The sequence below is a fragment of the Pseudorca crassidens genome, chromosome 3 (genome assembly GCF_039906515.1).
Source record: "Pseudorca crassidens isolate mPseCra1 chromosome 3, mPseCra1.hap1, whole genome shotgun sequence".
NCBI classification, from domain to species: domain Eukaryota; kingdom Metazoa; phylum Chordata; class Mammalia; order Artiodactyla; family Delphinidae; genus Pseudorca; species Pseudorca crassidens.
Window position 1 is genome coordinate 110,502,292 of NC_090298.1, and position 19,631 is coordinate 110,521,922.

At 41.2% G+C, this 19,631-nt stretch overlaps 1 protein-coding gene across 1 annotated transcript in view; it reads left to right on the plus strand.

Annotated features, from left to right (window-relative positions):
* Window positions 1-46: 46 nt before the first annotated feature.
* Window positions 47-19,631, plus strand: part of HSPA4 (heat shock protein family A (Hsp70) member 4) — a 42,713-nt gene continuing 23,128 nt past the window's right edge. The window contains exons 1-4 of the mRNA XM_067731731.1: window positions 47-435; window positions 10,892-10,949; window positions 13,004-13,144; window positions 14,981-15,103. Coding sequence (XP_067587832.1) covers window positions 329-435; window positions 10,892-10,949; window positions 13,004-13,144; window positions 14,981-15,103 — 429 coding nt within the window. The 5' untranslated portion in view covers window positions 47-328. The remainder of the gene's footprint in view (window positions 436-10,891; window positions 10,950-13,003; window positions 13,145-14,980; window positions 15,104-19,631) is intronic.

The following is a 19,631-nucleotide window of genomic DNA, read 5'->3' on the forward strand; positions in this document are numbered from 1 at the left end:
AGCGGCTGACCCGGAGTCTCGCGAGAACATTCCCGCTCAGTTCTCGCGCTGCTTCTTTACTCTCGTAGCGACGAGACCTTTCGAGATCTTCTCCGCCCCCGCTACCGGCGCCCAGGCTGCGGCCGCTGAGCCGGAGCCGGCCTGAGTAGTGTCCTCCGCTGCGGCCCTCCTTCTAACAACCTAGGCTCTTGTGTGGCCCTCCGCACGTCTCCCACTAGCCCCAGTTTCCTGGCCCACGCGGCCCGCTTTACGCGCGCCAGCCCCGCCGGGGTCCGTGTCTTGTCTTGCCGGCCGGACCCGGGCTCGAGCCTGAGCTGTAGCCGGCGCCATGTCGGTGGTGGGCATAGATCTGGGGTTCCAGAGCTGCTACGTCGCTGTAGCCCGCGCCGGCGGCATCGAAACGATCGCTAATGAATACAGCGACCGCTGCACGCCGTGAGTGTGGGCCAGGGTAGCCGCGTGCACTGGGGGTTGGGGGGTGGTGGGGAGGTAGCGCTTGCTCGGGTCTGTGACCCTCGCGGCTTGGGGAACGCGGGCCGGGCAGTCACCTCCGTTCCGAGCCGAGGCTCCGGTGGGTAGTGGACCCCCACTGCGTTTTAGGTCACTAGGGGCCGCGACCCCTCGTGTGGGTCTGCGCCAGGGGCGAGGCCTTTTTTCTGTGGCCCGCCGGCCGAGCGAGGGCTCCGAGTGGGTACTTGGACCAGCGGAGGCTGTGGGTAGGAGCTGGGGGGAAGGCAGGCCCGGGATGTGGGACGGACCGAGATTCTCTTTTAGAGGGCACATAATAGGCCCAGGGCGTACTGACGTCTCTAAAGCCCAGCACAGAGTTGGGAGCTTTGCACACAGCAGGAGCTTAATAAAAGTTTAATTGAACAGGTCTGGCGTCTGCCGGCAGGCGGTAAGACAGTGCAGAGACCGGAGTCCCACGTGAGTGGGGGGTGGGGTGGCGCCCGGAAGAGAGGGAGTCGGAGCACCAGAGATCTCCAGATAGGATTGGCGCGGAAAGATATCAGAAAAGGATTTAATAAAATCGATGCCTTTTGGATACCTTTTGCATTCGCTTTGGTTTTTCACGTCGCTTCAGTATATTGAACTGAATGTTGGGTCATTCTTTGCTGTCATTCTTTGCGCACCTATCCCTAACAGCGTTCCGCTTTCACTGTAATACATTCCAACCAGGGTGTTGGCTGCAATTGTTAATGAATGACTCAGGGGCTCACTTTGACTTTTAGAACCTATGGTAAGTTATGGAGCCAGTATAGACACAGCGCTAAGAAATCATGACTCACCCAGGTCTTTCCTTGGATAGGGTAAGAGTCTTGTACGTAGAGACACCTTTCAATCCATTGTCTTCCTCTTGGACAGAATCTCTTTAAGAAGTTTCTGTTATTTGCTAGGTTCTCATTGTGTCTCATTAAGGGCCTCTGTTTTAAGGCTCGTTTTTCACCCTACCTTTTGTTACACTTCTTGAGCAATTTCTGGCCAACTCGATTGCTCCCTATACCAGACTGATATTTGCTACCCAGAAGACTGACAACATTTCCCTTAAACTTATCAAATTTCTATCCCTTATTTTAGACGTAACCCATTTGCTTCCCGCAAAACCCATCCCAGATCCAAAACCACAGTTTGATGTTCCTTTCTCAATTTTATTTATAGTTTTTAACTAATGAGATATAATTCACATACCATGCAGTTAACCCTTTTAAAGTGTACAGTTTGTTTTTAGTGTAGACACAAAACTGTGCAACCATCAACACAATTTTAAAACATTTTCATCATCCCACAAGAGAAACCCTGTACTCATTAGCAGTCACAGCCCAATCCCCAACCCTCCCATCTTAATAGTTTTTAACAGTGGGTCTAATTTGTATTTCCAGGGAAGTGTATTGTACAATGAAGTTTTTAAGTATTTAAGCATTAATTTCCTATTTGTTATTTTCCTCTCTGGATCCTAGTTTGCTTCATCTGTAGAGATAGTTTTCCTCAAGAAATTAAGAGGGCTAGAGCACTGAGTTAGGCATGTAACTTTTTGGTCTTTTCCCAGCTAGAATTGAACATACTTTAGCTCCAAAGGTAAGAGAATTCCAAATATTGGAATGAAGTGTTCCTGTCCTTTCTTTTAGACTCTTATGACCCCTTTTCTCCTTTAAACAAATAGTAACTACAGCAGTTTTACCATGAATCTCATTATTTGGAACTGAAAGAGTTGTTTCAGAAAAGAATTTAATCTTCCCAGATCACAGTTAAATTTGTCCCAAAGACTATTTGATGGGTGACCAGATACACCATGTAATTGTGATAAGAATATATGTTTAAATACTTAAAAGTAATTTTCCTTACATGTTCCTATATTTCCAGGAACTTAGAGGGATGCCATACATTCAAGTAGTTTTTTTTTTTTTTCCCCCCGGTACACGGGCCTCTCACTGTTGTGGCCTCTCCCGTTGCGGAGCACAGGCTCCGGAAGCGCAGGCTCATCGGTCATGGCTCACGGGCCCGGCCGCTCCGCGGCATGTGGGATCTTCCCGGACCAGGGAACGAACCCGTGTCCCCTGCATCGGCAGGCGGACTCTCAACCACTGCACCACCAGGGAAGCCCCCAAGTAGTTTTTGAACTGTGATCTCGATTAGCTTAGATTTCTGTGTTGGAGTCTTTGGCTAAGTAGAACATGGTGGGCAGAAAGGTTGATTTTTTTTTTTTTTTAAGTAGTGATTATGGAAGAATGGATTTATATCTCAGAGATACACAGGGAATGTGAGATAGGTTTGTTTTAGTGTGAGAGTGGAATGAGATGCAGGTTCTGGAGGGCTGGGTATAGTGAAAGTAACTCATTTAAAATTGTGGGTGCAACAGGATTTGAATTCCATTTTTGAGGAGCCAGTTGAGCCTTACCTAGAAGAGACCCTTGCTTTCCCACCAAATTTAGGCTTCCTTTCATTTCAGCAGATAATGAGTAGCTTCTAATATGCCAGCTGTTGTGCTAAGCACTAAAGGTACTCTGATAAACAAGTAAGATCCTGCCGTCATGGACATGGCTAGTGGAGAAAACCAGATGCTAAACAAATATGTAATTACTGACTGTGGTAAAGGTCCAGATGGGAAAGTACGGAAAGCAATGACGGGGACCTAATTTAAATTGGATATGGGGTGGTGATGGAAGGTGCTTCTTAAAGAAGTGTCATTTAAGATGAAACGCAGAGGATGAGTAGGGTTTTACCATGGAGGTTCGTGGTGGGAGCGAGGAAGAGTTGTTCCAGGCAGAAGGAATAGCAAGTGAGGAAGAACTGAGGCACACTTGACAGACTGAGAGGATTATAGCCACTTGAAAAAATGCTGTGAATTGAATCTGCAGAGAAGTTAGGCAAGACAGGTTAGATTATGGCAGGGCTTTGTAAATCATGTTAAAGATTTTTATCTAGGTGCTGTGGGAGGTGATCCAATTGATATTTTAAAGATGTGATTGGCTTTTTTATGGAGAACGAATTTATTTGAGAAGGGCAAGAGAAGAAGCCGGATGATGCTTAGGAGGATATTGCAATCATTTGGTCCACGTGGGAGTTTATGTTGCTCTCCACCAGTGTGGAAGCATGGGAGAAAAGTGTGGGCGGCTTAGAGATAAACTTTGGAGTTTTAACTTATGAGTGTCGTGTTGATATTTCATGACCATAGGCTTTGGAATAAGATGGAAAGCCTATTTTTATATTTAGTTGGATTATTACACTAGAAAGCGTACAACCTTAAAGCTTCTTTGGAATAAAAATGTTAACGGACTGCCAAACATTACAGGAGTTAATTGGGCCGTACTGTACAAAATTTATAGGGTAGATATGAGTTACCTAAGAAGATAATTTTGTGTATGAATAGTTATCATTTTCATGGACTTAGTTCCTCATAAAACAGTATATTAGGAATTTGAAGAGATGAAATTGTCTGTTAATAACTGCCCTTGGGAGCAAAAGCTGAAAGTAAGGTGGGTTCTGGCTAACTGGCAGATTAATATCTGATACCTTATTTGTGCAAGAAAAGTGTTCCTCTATGGAGTGAATATCTTTACACGTTGTAGATCTAAGCGCGTCAGGATGACTGGATCTTTTGGTTTCAGTGAATAGGAAAGTTGATTGGTTAACTAAAGCTTCAGATTGCTAACACTTCTCATGCCTAATTGAGGTTATCAAAGTAGTTTCTTAGACTCATTTAAGAACTAAAATACAACTTTGTATATAGAATTGGTAGGTGTAATCTACAGGAACTTTATGTCATCAGGTTCTAAATTGGGTTTCCTAAATTAAAACTTTTTCTGACTTCATAAAATACTTGTTTGCTTTAGCAACAACAACAAAAATAAAGTGCTAAGTAAAATTGTTTCTAATTATTTGCTGTTTGCTGTCTATCCTTGCATAACTTTTTCTAGACTTCTACAAATATATGTGGGGATGTGTGTGCCCATATAAACAAATAGGATCATACTATATTTTGTAATTATTTTCTTTCACTTATATTTTAGACATCTTTCAGAGTCAGTAAATATGAATTTACCTCCTTAAGTACATAATAGTCCATACTATGGCTTTAACATGCTTTCCTCAGATGTTCAGGTTGTTTCTAAATTTTTGCAATTAGAAATAGTCTTCAACAAGTCTTTTATATTTATGTTTACATGTTAATACTTTTATTTTTGTTGGATAGATTTCAAGATGTGAAATTGGTGAAAGGATATATATGCTTAAAATTTCAGTACCTATTGCCAGAATACTTTACAAAAATTTAAGGGATTAATTTACACCAGGAACGTAAGTGATTTCTCTGTTTCACTGGGGTTTGTGAGGATTATCAGTTATATAAAATATTTAGCATAATGCCTGTTACATAGTAAATACTGCCCAATTATTTGCTCATATTGTTATTATTACCTTTTTGTATATTTTATTAATTCTGTTCATTAATGGACCATATATTGGGACAGTAAAATTAAATCTATGGAAGTTTGCCTTTAGGGTTTATCAAATATGTAGCTTTTAATGTGTAAATCTTACTGACTCAGGAGTTTGTGGTTCTTAAGGAACTGCATATCTTGCTAGTATGAGTTGTTTGATCTGTTCGATATCAACTGTTTTGGGTATTTTCTAGCTCTGGGCTAAGGCAGTGACCGTGGGGTAGTCTGATTAACCTAATAACCATTTCCATGCCAGTCTTGCCTGCTTCTCTTACTTGATAGTCTAAATACTATTGTAGTTTCTCTGAAAAACTCATTTTCTTATATTGTTTAAGAAATTGAATTAGAGTAACAGCTGTCTGAATATTCTGAGAGCGGTCCTACACACACTTATAAACGTGAAACTGTACCTTTTAAGGATCCGTGCTGGTTGCAGCTGTTCATAACATCCTATCAGAATATCCATAAATGTTTGGTCAGTGGTATCTTTTACCCAGGAAAGAGAACAACGGCTATTCTCTGGTTTAAAAAGATGATTATTTCTAGGACGTAAAGATTAGAACAGAAAAGTTTTGAACTTGATTTAAATTAACTTTGTGTAATGTCAGCCTGTAATTTGGAATGGAGAAAAGGTAATATCAGTCAAGTAGCAAGTGTCTTGAGTACTGCCATTTTTAGCAGCATTAACTTGGCCTTGTGTAAAGTATAGAGGAAGTGTAAGATAGAGTCCTGCTGTGGAGATGTAATCATTCTAGTTGGAAATATGAATGACGTAAAGCAACAGTAAATAGAATAAGAATAGAGAGTACAATTATGGGCAAGGTTATTAAATATAGACCTTAATTATACAAGTTCAGAGGACAAGTCATATCTGTGGGAGATAGAGTGATAAGGAAAGGCAGGAGTGGGACTTGAGCAAACAGGATTAGAATACATGAAGAAAGGATTGGGACAGTCTGGTGAAGGTATAGAAGTAGGAATAAATCTAGAGGGTTTGGTAGGCAGTACAAAAGTATGTATGGGGACTTCCCTGGTGGTCCAGTGGTAAAGAGTCTGCCTTCCAGTGCAAGGGTTGCGGGTTCGATCCCTGGTCATGGAACTAAGATCCCACGTGTAGTGGGACAACTAAGCCCACACGCCACAACTACTAAGCTTGGGCGCCTCAACGCCAGAGCCTGCGTGCTGCAAACTACAGAACCCACGTTCTCTGGAGCCTGCGTGCTGCAACTAGAGAGAAGCCTGTGCACTGCAAGGAGGATGCAGCCAAAAAAAAAAAAAAAAAAAAGGTTAAAAAAAAAATGTATGTGTGGGACTTGGAGTTTGGTAGTCCTGATTTTGAATCCTGAGCTCTAGTACTAGTTATGTTTCTGGGCACATTAACTTGCCTTTATTCAGTTCTTCATTTACAAAATTGGGTCAGTAATAGTTCTTGTCTTAGAGTATTTGGGAGAATCAAGTGTAGAATGCTTAGCACACTGCCTGGCATATGAAGGCTCAAAAATGAAAGCCGTGGGACAAGGGAGCTTTACCTGCTTGGATGAAAGAGAGGCTTCCTACATAGGGATTGCATGCAGGCTATGTGAAAATTTGGAATTTCCTGGTGAGTGGGAAATAGTATCAATACATATTTCCGTTAAATATCTGTTCCCTATCCAAATCCTGACAGAATCATTCAGACACTGAAGATTTTTTAGAGTGTTTGTTGAGGAGAAACAAACTTAATGGGGGTATTTAGCTTCTCTTTTTAAAAGAATTATTTAATTTATTAGGATTGCATAGCAGTATTTACCTAAATAGTAATGGCCGTCTCTGGTAGGAGGGTGTTGGTTGTAGAGTTACTGATAATCCCTATGTTCTTTTTTACACTTTTCTAATTTTCTACGATGAGCTTGCACTAGAAAGCACGGAATAGGTTCTAGCGTTGGCCCTAAAATTTGACGTAATCTTTTTGGGCCTTTTTCACATTTAAATATTAGATTTCTTTATGTAAGCTTTTACTTTAAAAACCCTTTCAATTTGTGCTGTTTAACATATCTACCCTCATTCAGTCGTCGTTTTTTTTTTTTTTGCGGTACGCGAGCCTCTCACTGTTGTGGCCTCCGCCGTTGTGGAGCACAGGCTCTGGACGCGCAGGCTCAGCGGCCATGGCTCACGGGCCCAGCCGCTCTGCGGCATGTGGGATCTTCCCGGACCGGGGCATGAACCCGTGTCCCCTGCATCGGCAGGCGGACTCTCAACCACTGCGCCGCCAGGGAAGCCCTCAGTTGTCCTTTTGAAAAGGAAATGGTAGAACTTTTTATTCCTCATGATTTTAAAGATGGCTGAGTGGGTTTTAGTGGATAGTTTGAGAAGGTGAAGCACAATTTACATAGCAAACTAGTTGGTATATTTTTGGTTTGTTCTGGTTTTTTTTTTTTTTTTTCTTTTTTTGTCTGTGCCCTGTGTCTTGTGGGATCTCAGTTCCCCGACCAGGGATTAGACCCAGGCTATGGCAGTGAAAGCCCAGAATCCTAACCACTAGGCCACCAGGGAACTCCCTAGTTGGTGTGTATATATATGTGTGTGTGTGTGTGTATATATATATATACCCATATATATATATGTGTGTGTGTGTGTGTGTGTGTGTGTATATATATATTTTTTTTTGCGGTACGTGGGCCTCTCACTGCCGTGGCCTCTCCCGTTGCGGAGTACAGGCTTCAGGCTCAGTGGCCATGGCTCACGGGCCCAGCCACTCCGCGGCACGTGGGGTCTTCCTGGACCGGGGTACGAACCTGCGTCCCCTGCATCGGTAGGTGGACTCTCAACCACTGCGCCACCAGGGAAGTCCCGGTATATATTTTTTGTATGAAACTCAGACCAAGGTATCATTGGAGGTTTGGTAATATATAATGTTATTTATGATGTGCCAGTCTCTGATAAATGTCCTTTAAAAGTGGATCAACAAATTTAATCCTTATAGCAACCATATTACATAGGTGCGGTAATTTCCCCCATTTTAGAGATGAACAAATTGAATTTCAGAGCAGTTAATTAACAGGTCACACAGCTAGAAAGGTAGAGAAGGGATTCAGACAGACCCATACTGTCTAATTCTAGAGCCTGAGCTCTTTTTACTGTACATGTGTTCAACTCAATCAAATTGACCATAAAGTGGAAAAGCTAAGGATTCCTTTCTTTAATGTACTAGTTGGCTTGTTATAGAACTTTTTTTAGAATGTAAGAATTATGTAATAATATATTAATGATTTTCTATAATACGATAAGAAAAGTGTGAATTCTGCCCATACTTTGCAAGAGTTATGCCTTGTTTGAGGTGTAATTGCCATATTATGTGGTAAAGATTGATGTTCCATTAGTTACATTTGATTGCTTTGTAAGAAGTTGGGAACTGTTTGTAGTGTGTGCATATATAGACGAATAAAAGGATGAATAATTTGAACTGAGACAAACTTTTATTTAGCTTTTCAAGATATACGAACCATTTCCTATCTATTACTTCTAAGGCAGATGTAGATTTTAAGAGTAAGTAAAAATGTTAACTGACTTCAAAGAGAATATTACCTAGAGCAGCTCCGTACAGTAGAACATTGTGTGATGATGGAAATGTTCTACATTCACATTGCCCAAAGTCCAGTAAGTTTTAAGCCAAGTCTAATAAGTTTTAAGAGGTAGTAACAATTTTTACTTGAGAGGGATTGGGAAGGCATCACAAGTGTGTGATGTCTCTGGAGAATGAGTGAGATTTAGAAGGACCAGGGCATTTCAGGTGGCAAAAGTGGTAGAGCAAAGCAGGAGGATTGGAAGACTCTTTGACTTGTGTTGGGGCACTGTGTGCTTGAGATTGCACCTGGAAAATGGGGGTGGGGATGGGATTGTGAGAGGCCTTAGGTTCTACATTACGGAATCTGGACCCTATTTGCTGGTAATGTTTTTGTTTGGAAGGTAATTAGAAGCAAGACAGATTCAGAGTTACCAAGGTAGAATAGGAAATTAACCCTTCAACAGACATACAATAAAGTTGGGAACATTAATTTTTTCATTCTTAGAGCTAGTATTGTTTTGAGGAGATGAAGGCTTGAAAACAGGGCTGCAGGAAACAATGGAAGATAAATAATGTTGGCTTTTAGTTATGTTGGGATTGAGTTATTGGTGGGATGCATGTTAGAAATTCAGATCTGGTGGCTTTTAGAAAGATGTAGGTTTGCATGCATAGGCTAGAAGGAGTGGACAGGGTGAATGGAGTAGGTAAGATTACGGTGGGCAATTTCCTAAAGGGCTGTAATAGGGGAGACATTTAAGTGGTACTCAGGATTTTTTTTTTTTTTTAAGTGATAGGTGGTATATTTGCAGAAAGGCTGAGCTTGATACCTGTGCTCTAGAGGGGCTACCCCTCAGCATGTTCTAGGCCCATAGAGCTTAGGGCTCATAGGAAATCTGATGAAATTCCAGGCTGTGTCATTTATTCAGGGCATAGCTGCTTGTAACTTTTCTGGGAGATTGGCTCACAGGGACTCTTGCACCATTGTTTGGAAAGGACCACTGAGGCACAGAGAGGCTGAGCATTCTGCCAGTTTGTACAAGGCTGGTAAGTTTAAGTAAAACAGTTCTACTTAATTAGTAGGTCATCTAGTGCGGTCAGATTTGGACCAAGGCAGTATGGCTGCAGAGCTCTCATTCTTACTCGTTCCACTAAATTCGAAGAATTAGGGGTCCAGGGGGGATAGAGAGAGGGTCAAAGCTAGCTAGAGTGTGAAGTATGGAGAAACGATCTATAGTCCTGACTCCCATTGCTTTCAGATTGTATGACTCTGGACAAATTTACTTATTAATACCTTTTTGGACTCAGTTTCCTCTCCTATAAAGTGGGAATAAGATAGGGTGCTTATGAGGATTAAATGAGATGGTGCATATAGGCAATTTATGCAGTCATTGTTATTAAGTAGGAGGAAGAGAAGGCTTTACTAACCTGAGGGAGAAATGGACTCTGGGAAGAGCTTTGTCTTTTGGATTTTTTGGGGGTGGCATGGGTGAATTTGATCTTATTTTAGCTTGAGAGAAATCAGCTACTGGAAAGGGAGATGACAAATATATCCAAGGTTCCAGAGTGAAAAACAGGGGGAAGCATGGAGGCCATGATAGCAAAAACATCAACTCCAAAATAACTGACTTTTTAAGCTTAAACACAGTGTTTTAAAGTGTTTATACCTTTAAGCAAGTTTCAATTTTGCTTTCTAAAATAAGCAGCATATACATCAAACCAGCAAGCAGTGTATGAATTGATTTGGAAGAATGTGTTCAGAAGTGGGAATGAAGTTCCTTGTCAGAAATTGAGTCTTTAAAAAAAAAAAAAAGAAATTGAGTCCTTGGAAACTAGTTCTAGAAAAATAACTTTTTATGTATTCAATATTCACAATAGGACAAGCGTTGTTTTCAGGGTTTATAGACTATTCTCTTGGTGAAGTTATGAGCTGTTCTAAACACAAAGAACATTTTATTGATGTATTGATATGAGGGTATACTATTTTATATTGGAATTTTGAACACCAGGCTTGAAGAATTAGAGGACAGTGGAGACTGGTTAGTCCACCTCTCTCCAGTATTTCAGACAGATGGTCATACCAAACTTGTACTTCAACATCTAAGTGATGAACTCCCATTATTCTAAGAAGCAGCGCATTCCATGGACAGTTTACTCAGTAGAAAGGTCAAAATCATAGACTTACTGTGTGCAGTTAACAAAAATAGGGCTTTTCGGCTAAGCAGATTTTTTTGCTGTGCTGCGAGGCTTTTGGGATCTTAGTTCCGTAAACAGGGATCGAACCTTCCCCCCCACTGCAGTGGGAGCGCGGAGTCTTAACCACTGGACCACCAGGGAAGTCCTTGCCTGCTTTGGTTTTGGATGTAATAATTGCAGTAAGGTTTGATGTTTAAATGTTTGTTTTGTCTTCTAGGGCTTGCATTTCTTTTGGTCCTAAGAATCGTTCAATTGGAGCAGCAGCTAAAAGCCAGGTAGAACTTTGTTTTTCCCTAAAGTGACTTTCTTCTGTGGTTTGTCCATCCTTCCCATTCAGCAAGTATTTCAGTGCCCATTATGTGCCCACCACTGTGAGCCCCTGGGTGTACAACTGAGAGATGAACCTGATCCTTCTTAACGTACTTGAGTGAGAAGCAAATAGCTTTTTAAAATAGCATGAACATGTACAATCTGTTTAATGCAAAGTGCTAGGATGTTTGCTTGTTCCTGGGTATTTTATTTTTTAAATTTTTTCCTGGGTATTTTATTTTATTTTATTTTTTTGTGGTACGTGGGCTCCTCACTGCTGTGGCCTCTCCCGTTAAGGAGCACAGGCTCCGGACGTGCAGGCTCAGCGGCCATGGTTCACGGGCCTAGCCGCTCCGCGGCATGCGGGACCCTCCCGGACCGGGGCACAAACCCACGTCCCCTGCATTGGCAGGCGGACCCTCAACCACTGCGCCACCAGGGAAGCCCTTTCCTGGGTATTTTAAATGCTCGTTAAAGTGTCTTGTTCTGTCTTCATCTTATTCATATTTAAGGTCAGTGTTGATCAAGGTTCTCAAGGAAGGAAAACATACTTGTAGAAGCACACTTACCATTAGTTTACTTTTAAACCAGGAACCTGACATATTTGCTGGTTCCTCTGTAACCAGAGCAGCAGAACCTGAAGAGTTCTATTTCCCTGAGTGTCTGAGGTTGCTGTAAAATTAAGGAGTTGCATGTTAGATGTTTTAATAGTTCAATCTGGAGCAACGTATAGAATGAATAACTGTTTCTTTTTCTGGACCAGGCAGCGCCTAAGATTTATAAGCCCAAGAAAATTGTGCTTGGCCAATTTAATTAAATTGGGTGTTTTATAATCTCATTTTCAGAAAGTTCAACATGTTTTAGGAGACAGTAGATAGCAAGTACAGAGCTGTTTTGAAACGTCTTTCCTTCTAAAAAGTCCAGTGAATTCTTCCTGTTTTTAAACTTGCTTTCATTATTGAGAATAGTTATTGTACTAAACTAGTTCTAGGTTGACATAGTTATTGTGATACTGAGTTTCTACTTGGCAGCTTACTGAAACAGGGCCTGACTTTGGAGCCCTCATATTGTTTTACAAAAGAACTTCTGTTGTGCCTTTTGACATTGCTGATGCAGAGGAGCTCTGCTGTTTTTCCTTGGGACTTGTTGCACTTAACTTCTGCATTGGGAAGAGGAGCCTATAAGTCTTAAGCAGAAGTTCATTCTTAAATTTTTTGAATGTCCCTTGCCAGCATTTTTTCCCATAAATTATAATACTTTATTCTAGAGAAATTAGAAAATATAGATGTAAAAGTGTGAGGAATTTAGAAGTTAGCATACTACCATTATCCAAAAATCACTGTTAATATCTTAATGTGTAACCTTTTGTACTCTTTCTAAGCATATAAATGTTTTTCTCCCCACCCCAAGAAAGTGACATCATATCATATAGATACTTGTCTCCAGACTTCTAAAATAATATTAACCATTGTATGGATATGCCATAATTTATTTACCCATTCTCCTGTCATTTACCCTCTAGGCTCTTTGCAGTTTTCTGCTGTGATAAATAATGCTCTATCAGTTCATTTGCATTAGCTTTGTGGGCTTAGTGTCATCTTTTTTTCCATTATGGTAAGTTTTCTTCACTAGAATAACTGAATTGATACATACTGCCAGATTGGCCCCTGGAAAGTTCAAATAACAAACTACGGGTAATTTTTAAAAGATAAAAATTATTTTATGTAAATGTTTGTTAGAAGTTTAAGAACAGAGAATACTTTTATAAGGGTAATGACCTGTCTTCATGAGGAAGTAAGGCAATCTGGGCTCCGGTCCTAGCCCTGCATGTGACCTGTACAGGTCCCTCACTCCTCACTTCACAAGCTGGCAGGCATCGTTCAGAAAGGTTTAGTGCTAAAGAAAACTAACTCAGAAGGAAAATGATTCTAATTTAATCCTGAGATTGTTGAATTTTTTTTTTCATAATTTCATTGCTATTAGTCTTTCCACTCTTTGACTCTGATACACTTTTTCTTAGGTAATATCCAATGCAAAGAACACAGTCCAAGGATTTAAAAGATTCCATGGCCGAGCATTCTCTGATCCATTTGTGGAGGCAGAAAAATCTAAACTTGCATATGATATTGTGCAGTTGCCCACTGGGTTAACAGGTATAAAGGTAAGGTTTTCAAGATAATACCTTAATGATTGAAATACAGGTCATTGTATATTATACCATTCTACTTTCAAGTTGTAATGAAAATGGTTACAAATGCTTTGGAAAGTCTTTTGCTAGTAAAGACCATTGGCAGTTTTTGAATAATCTGGATTTTATTTGGGAGTCATAGGTGGCACTGTTAATAGGGGTTGGACAGATAGGTGGTAATGATGTGAAGTTGCTACTTGTCTTGTTGACTAATGCAGCAGTCTTGCTGGTATGATTTTAGTGAATGACTTCCGGAGGAGCAGGCAAAGAAATCAACACTTTAAAGTCACCGCCAGATATGTGGTCATACTCTTGACAGTAGGATTGGAAAGGTGTTGTTCTTTTGGGGAAAATGGAGTTTAGTCTTTGCTATCTCTGCAACATCTAGGAGAGTCTCTTTGTGAAGCATGCAGTGAACTGATCATACAAAAAAGATTAGAGGCTGAGGGATGGGTACGGTGAACACATTTGTCTCTCTTGCACTCAGGTGGTAAGAGGAATCCAGAAGGTTGTTTGAGCTTTTCAGGCAACTGAGTTTAGAGAGAGGAAATGTGGTGTTTGAGACACCCCATTTGTAGAAATAAGGATCATGGGAACAGGTTCAAAATCCAAGAGATGATGAGAATTGTGGGGAAAAGGTAGTTAATTGTGCCGTTGTAGCTGAGAATTCAGTTGAATTTGGAAGTGAAGAATTTTGATAACTGAAAAATGATCACGGGTTTACTTATGGTATTTTCAGCAATAATTTTAGTACAGTTTGAATGGGCCTGCTAATGGATAAATATGGAGTGCAGAGGAGGAAAAAAGGAAAGGGAGCTGAGGAAATGGGGGATACTTATAGTCAAGAAAGAATAGGATGCGTATTGGCAGATTTAGTCAGAAGCGTTACAAGTGCCAAAGGAGAAGGAGACTAGGGAGAAGACCTGGGAACAAGTGGATCCAAGTATGAGCTTGGAGGAATTGACAAAGACTTAAATGAGGGAAGAAGAGGTAGCTTTGAAAGAGGCTCACTGGGAGGGTTATTTTCCGATCTTTATCATGCAATAAAGTGAGACACTGTTAAATTCTAAACCAGAATAAATTATGGTTGGACTGGGGAGTGAGAAGGTGGTGTTCAGGTTGAGTTGGAGCAGGAACTAAAAGAAGAAAGTGACATTTTCTGGTCTGGGTTGTACTTGGGGAGTATGGGCATGTGGAATAGGACCTTATCTTACTTAGGCAGTCTTTTCAACATTTAAAGTTTGTAACTGTTGTCAAAGTTGCATACCTTTATCCAGGTTTAGGATATCTTGAAGCTTTGTTTGTTGTTTATTCTTTAATTCAACACATATTTATTGTGTCAAGTTTGTCCTCCGTGTTGGGGCTATGACAGTGAACAAATCTGACAAAAACCATTGCATTAGATTGGATCCTAATTGGGACGATGATCATAAAGTCAACACAGTAAACAAAGTAAAATACACACAGTACGTCAGACGGTAAAATAGTTTCCACCACCAGATCCCTTTATGGAGGGACAGTGTGGGTCATAGTGAGCTATACCAATTTGCTTCTGCCCAGGTAATTGTCTTCAAGTTTTGTTGGTGGTCACAACGTGCCATTTACATAGTGGTCCTCATCTCCAGGTATCATGCTTGACAAGCATATTAAAAAGCTAAAAGTGACCTTCAAGTTGTTTTCGCTTCTAAAACTAGCTTTCTTAATTCCTTCCTGAGTTAATGTTCCATTGATGATTTAGAGATTATTCATTTTAGGTTTTTAGGACATGAAGAAGTATTAAGTTTAGATCCTTTTGGTTTTTTATTGCAGGTGAAATACATGGAGGAAGAGCGAAATTTTACCACGGAGCAAGTGACTGCCATGCTTTTGTCCAAACTGAAGGAGACAGCGGAAAGTGTTCTTAAGAAGCCTGTCGTGGACTGTGTTGTTTCGGTGAGTTTGATCCCTACACATTATTGGGATCTTGCATGAAGAAGCAGAAAGAAGAAAGCTATTAATTGAAAATAAAATTGCTTTTTGTCTTAGGTGGTAATGGTTATTTTAAGAATTCATCAAACTAGTTCTCATATTCTTGAATATTTTTTTCTGCCCCCTAGTTTTTGCTCATGATTCTGTTATTCTGTCTGTTTAAAGGCTTATCTCAGCCCACTTCTTCCTGGATTCCTTCTAGCACCTAGCATAGTGCCTGGCACATGGTAGCCACATGTTTGTTGAATTAGTTGAATACTCTCAATTAGAAATGCTGTTTTTTTCTTCATTTCTATCTCTGTATCTTTGCTGTTTTTGTATCTAGCACTAAAGGCAAGGCAGCAGTAGACTTGATCTTGTCTTTTCCATTTCCCTATTTAGATGGAAGCCTGGCTGTTTGTAGCTTTGTGCTTGTAGTATGGTGAAGTCCATAGGGACTGTTGAAATTTGGGTGGTTGTATTGGCCTTTCCAATGAATCTCCTCATTCCGCCGCTGTTATCTGATATTTTAGCTCTTTGGCCTCCTATGCCTTTTAAAATTTTTGTTTATTAAAAAAAATTTTTTTTGAAGTATAGTTGATTTACAGTGTTGTGTTAATTTCTTCTCTACAGCAAAGTGATTCAGTTACACATATGTATGTTCTTTGCCATTATGGTTTGTCACAGGATATTGGATATAGTTCCCTGTGCTGTACAGTAGGACCTTGTTGTTTACTGGCATCTTTTGTCTTAATTTTGGTGCATTGGTTGTCAAAGCAAGGACTGTTAGGTGGCTTATTTCACCTCACAGTTTTTTGACTGATGGATTCCTTGGTTCTAGGCTATCTAGTAAAGTAGTACTGACATTTGTCAGGAAGAATTGGCTTATGGCTCATAACCCACATTTTGGGGATGCAAAGAATAAGAATGCTACTTCCCTTAAAGAGCTCAGATTCAATACAGGCACTGTATTTCTTAGATGGTTTCTGCCTTCCCCCAAATCTCTGTTGGACTTGGTGATTTGTCCCCATTTCCCCCCATCTACCGCCCTAACTTTGATTCTGAATTTTGCTCCATGTAGAAGTAAAAAATTTTTTTTATTTTTTTTTCCTCCCCGGAATGCGGGCCTCTCACTGCTGTGGCCTCTCCCGTTGTGGAGCACAGGCTCCGGACGCGCAGGCTCAGCGGCCACGGCTCACGGGCCTAGCCGCTTCGCGGCATGTGGGATCTTCCCAGACCGGGGCACAAACAAGTGTCCCCTGCATCGGCAGGCGGACTCTCAACCACTGCGCCACCAGGGAAGCCCTAGAAGTAAAATTTATGTAAAATGGCAAGACTGCCTGAGTGGCTTTTCCAGCTTTTGGGATCAAGTTAAAAGGTGATGAATTAAGTTATGTGTTGGGGGTCCTCAAGAGTTTTGGTGATTTGATAGGAGAATTTACAGGACTCAGAATAAAGCCATATTCGCGGCTAAGATTTATTATAGTGAAAGGATGCAAAATAAAATCAGTAAAGGGGAAACATACATGGACAATGTCTGGAGGAAGCCAGATACAAGCTTCCAAGAGTCACCTTCCATTGGAGTCAGACCAGAAGTGCTTAATTCCTCCAGCAGCAAGTTGTGACAGCACGTATGAAATGTCATACACCAGCAAAGTTCTGCCTGAGCCTTGGAGTCCAGGATTTCTATTGGAGGTCATTCACATAGGCATGTTATGCCTTGCATGTACCGAAATTCCAGACTTCCAGAAGCAAATTAAGTGTAAAGCATAAACTACATTGTACAGTTTAGGCACAGTGAACCACTCTTATAATTTAGGGAAATTTTTCTGTTGATTTAGGGAACTATTTATCATTCAGATTCCTAGATGCAGAAAAGGGCCAACCTTGCCATCGGGCCTAAGGATAGTGGTCTCTGGCCTCTGTGAACTCTTTTCTGCACAGTCTTCTCTGCACAGTCGTTGCTCTAGATTTTGGTACTATGGTATATCTGATTGCTATGTAAATAAGGCCTGGGTGGATTTTGCTTTATTTATAAACTGATTATTGTTAAAATATAAGCTTTATTTTTGGGGGAAGGTAATAGTAGCCCTCGTGTTCAAATCAAATGAAATGTGTAAAAGGGTATATGGGAAGCTTTAGCACATCTGTTACCTAGTAAAGTAGATTTTCCTTCCTAGAGGTTACCAGTTTTACCACCCTGTTACAGATCTTTCCAGAGGTTTTTATGTACCCAGGCAAATATGTATAGGTCCTTTTTTACTTTCATTTTTCTTTTAGTATATTTTGGACAATTTACCTTATATATGTTCCATAGCAGTAAAGAGGTGCTTCGTTCCTTTTAGTGGAGCAGTGTCGCAGTTTATGTGTACCATAATCTGTTTAACTAGTCTCTTTTTGTTGGACATCCAGGTTGCTTCCAGATTTTTTTTTTAATTGCAAAGAATACTACAATGAGTAAACTTTAACAAGTATCATTTTGCTCTTATGTGATAAGTTTGTAGGTTATAGGCTAAATTCCTAGAAGTGCAATTGCTGGGACAAAGGATATGTGTATTTTAAACTTCAACAGCTGTTGTTTAATTGCCCTTTAGAGAATTTGTGCTGATTTACACTTATATCAGATGCCTGAGAGGGCTTGTTTGACCACAGCCTCACCAGCACAGCTTATTGGTATATTAAATAATTCTGATAGATAAATAATCATAGCAAAGTGTGTGTGATTTTAATGCTGATATTTACTCTTTAGGTAAGCTAGAACATTTTAAAATTTATGAACCATTTTGTATTTTGCTTTTTGTGAAATGTTCCTATCCTGTCCTCATTTTATTTTGAGTGTATGGTCTTTATTTTGATTTGTAGTTCTTCGAATATTAGAGAGTTTAACTCTTTGCTGTTTTATGATGTGAGTAGCAAATATTTTTCCCCATTTGGTCATTAGAATTTTTTAATGAGTCAAATGTATCAACCCCCCTCCCCGCCTTTTTCTTTTCTTTTCTTCCCCAGCAAAACATTCTCTTATTTTTATCTCAGCAGATGTTCTCATTTGGCACCTGACATCAAACCAAAGACCTTAGTTCGGTGGGCTGAGACCATTTGTAAACTTAGTGTTTGTAGGTCTCAGTGCCTATGAGCATCAGAGCACCTGCCCTCCCTCTGATCCCTTAGGGATGCCTAAATCTGTCTCAGTGTGCTAACAGTGCTGGCCACAGGGTGGTGGAAAAGTCGTGGCACTGCCATCTGCTGGAATAGGAACCCAAGCTGCGCCTTGAAAGCAAGTTCTTTTCAAGTTTCCAGAGAGAGTCCCAATTATGCTTATTCAACATACTCTTGTCTGCCTGGGCTGGAATGAAGAAAGGACCATTTTCCCCAGTGGCACAGGGGAGGATTCACAAGCTGGTTTACACTTTTTAGAGCTCAAGCATCTAAGGAAGTCTTGTCTTGGGGGCTGGAGCAGTGCGCTTCCAGGTCAGTGCTGCTACCCAGGGGAAACCCCAAGTCCAGCTTGGCAGCCTTTGCACAATGGGTACTTTCCCAGGATCCATGAAAATATTCAGAGCTCATCAGAACATTTTACTTATATGCAGTTTACAACTGTCAGAGGAGTTCAGGACTGTCTGGCCTGGGACTCTTATCAGGATCTCATTTTAGGATTAGTTATTCAAAGCATGAAATAAAGGGGAATACTTTTTTTTTTGCCATACCATGTGGCATGTGGAACTTCCCCGACCAGGGATAGAACCTGTGCCCCCTGCAGTGGAAGTGCGGAGTCTTAACCACTGGGCCACCAGGGAAGTCCAAGAGGGAATACATTTTAAGGATCAAGGCTGCTCTTTGTAGCCCTGCTGAGGCAACTATTTCAGACATGATCAGTACAGAGAAAAGTGGGTACTCAGCAGGGCACAGCTGGCTTTCAGACCCAGACTTCTTCAGTGGTGTGGTTGAAGAGGGACTTCAGCTTGGGCATTCTGTCAATAGCTTATCCTCTGCAAGGCTGGTTGACCCAGCAGGTGCAGGTCAAGAGCAGCTTCAGGAGAATGAAGACCAGAGACTTGATCAGGTCAAAGGAGAGCTCCCGAGTCTGCTCCACCAGCTTCTGGCATAATAACATCTTGAAAATGAACTTGAGGCTAAGAACTCTAAGGACCCAGAAAAGGCTGAGCATGGCCAGCTGCTTCTCTCTCTCCGTCCTGGAAGAGATGCACGGAGATGATAGTGGGGAAGTAGGTGCTGAGCCTGTTAGCGGCGAAGAAGGGCACAGACACGTTTCACCAGGAGAGGCTTGGAGCCAGGCTGTCCACACGCAGGGTCAGTAGCACAGAGAACACCAACAGGGCCAGCCAGGTGCACGAAGATCTTGAAGGTAGTGAAACCCAGCCACTGTTGGCGAGAAAAGCATCACGCAGGTTGAGCGAGCCAGGGACAGCTGTACGTCCCACCCATCGGGCTGCGCCTCCAGTCCCCACGGGCCTCACTGATGTCTGCCGTTGTTGCTGCCAGGCGAGCGAGAGGC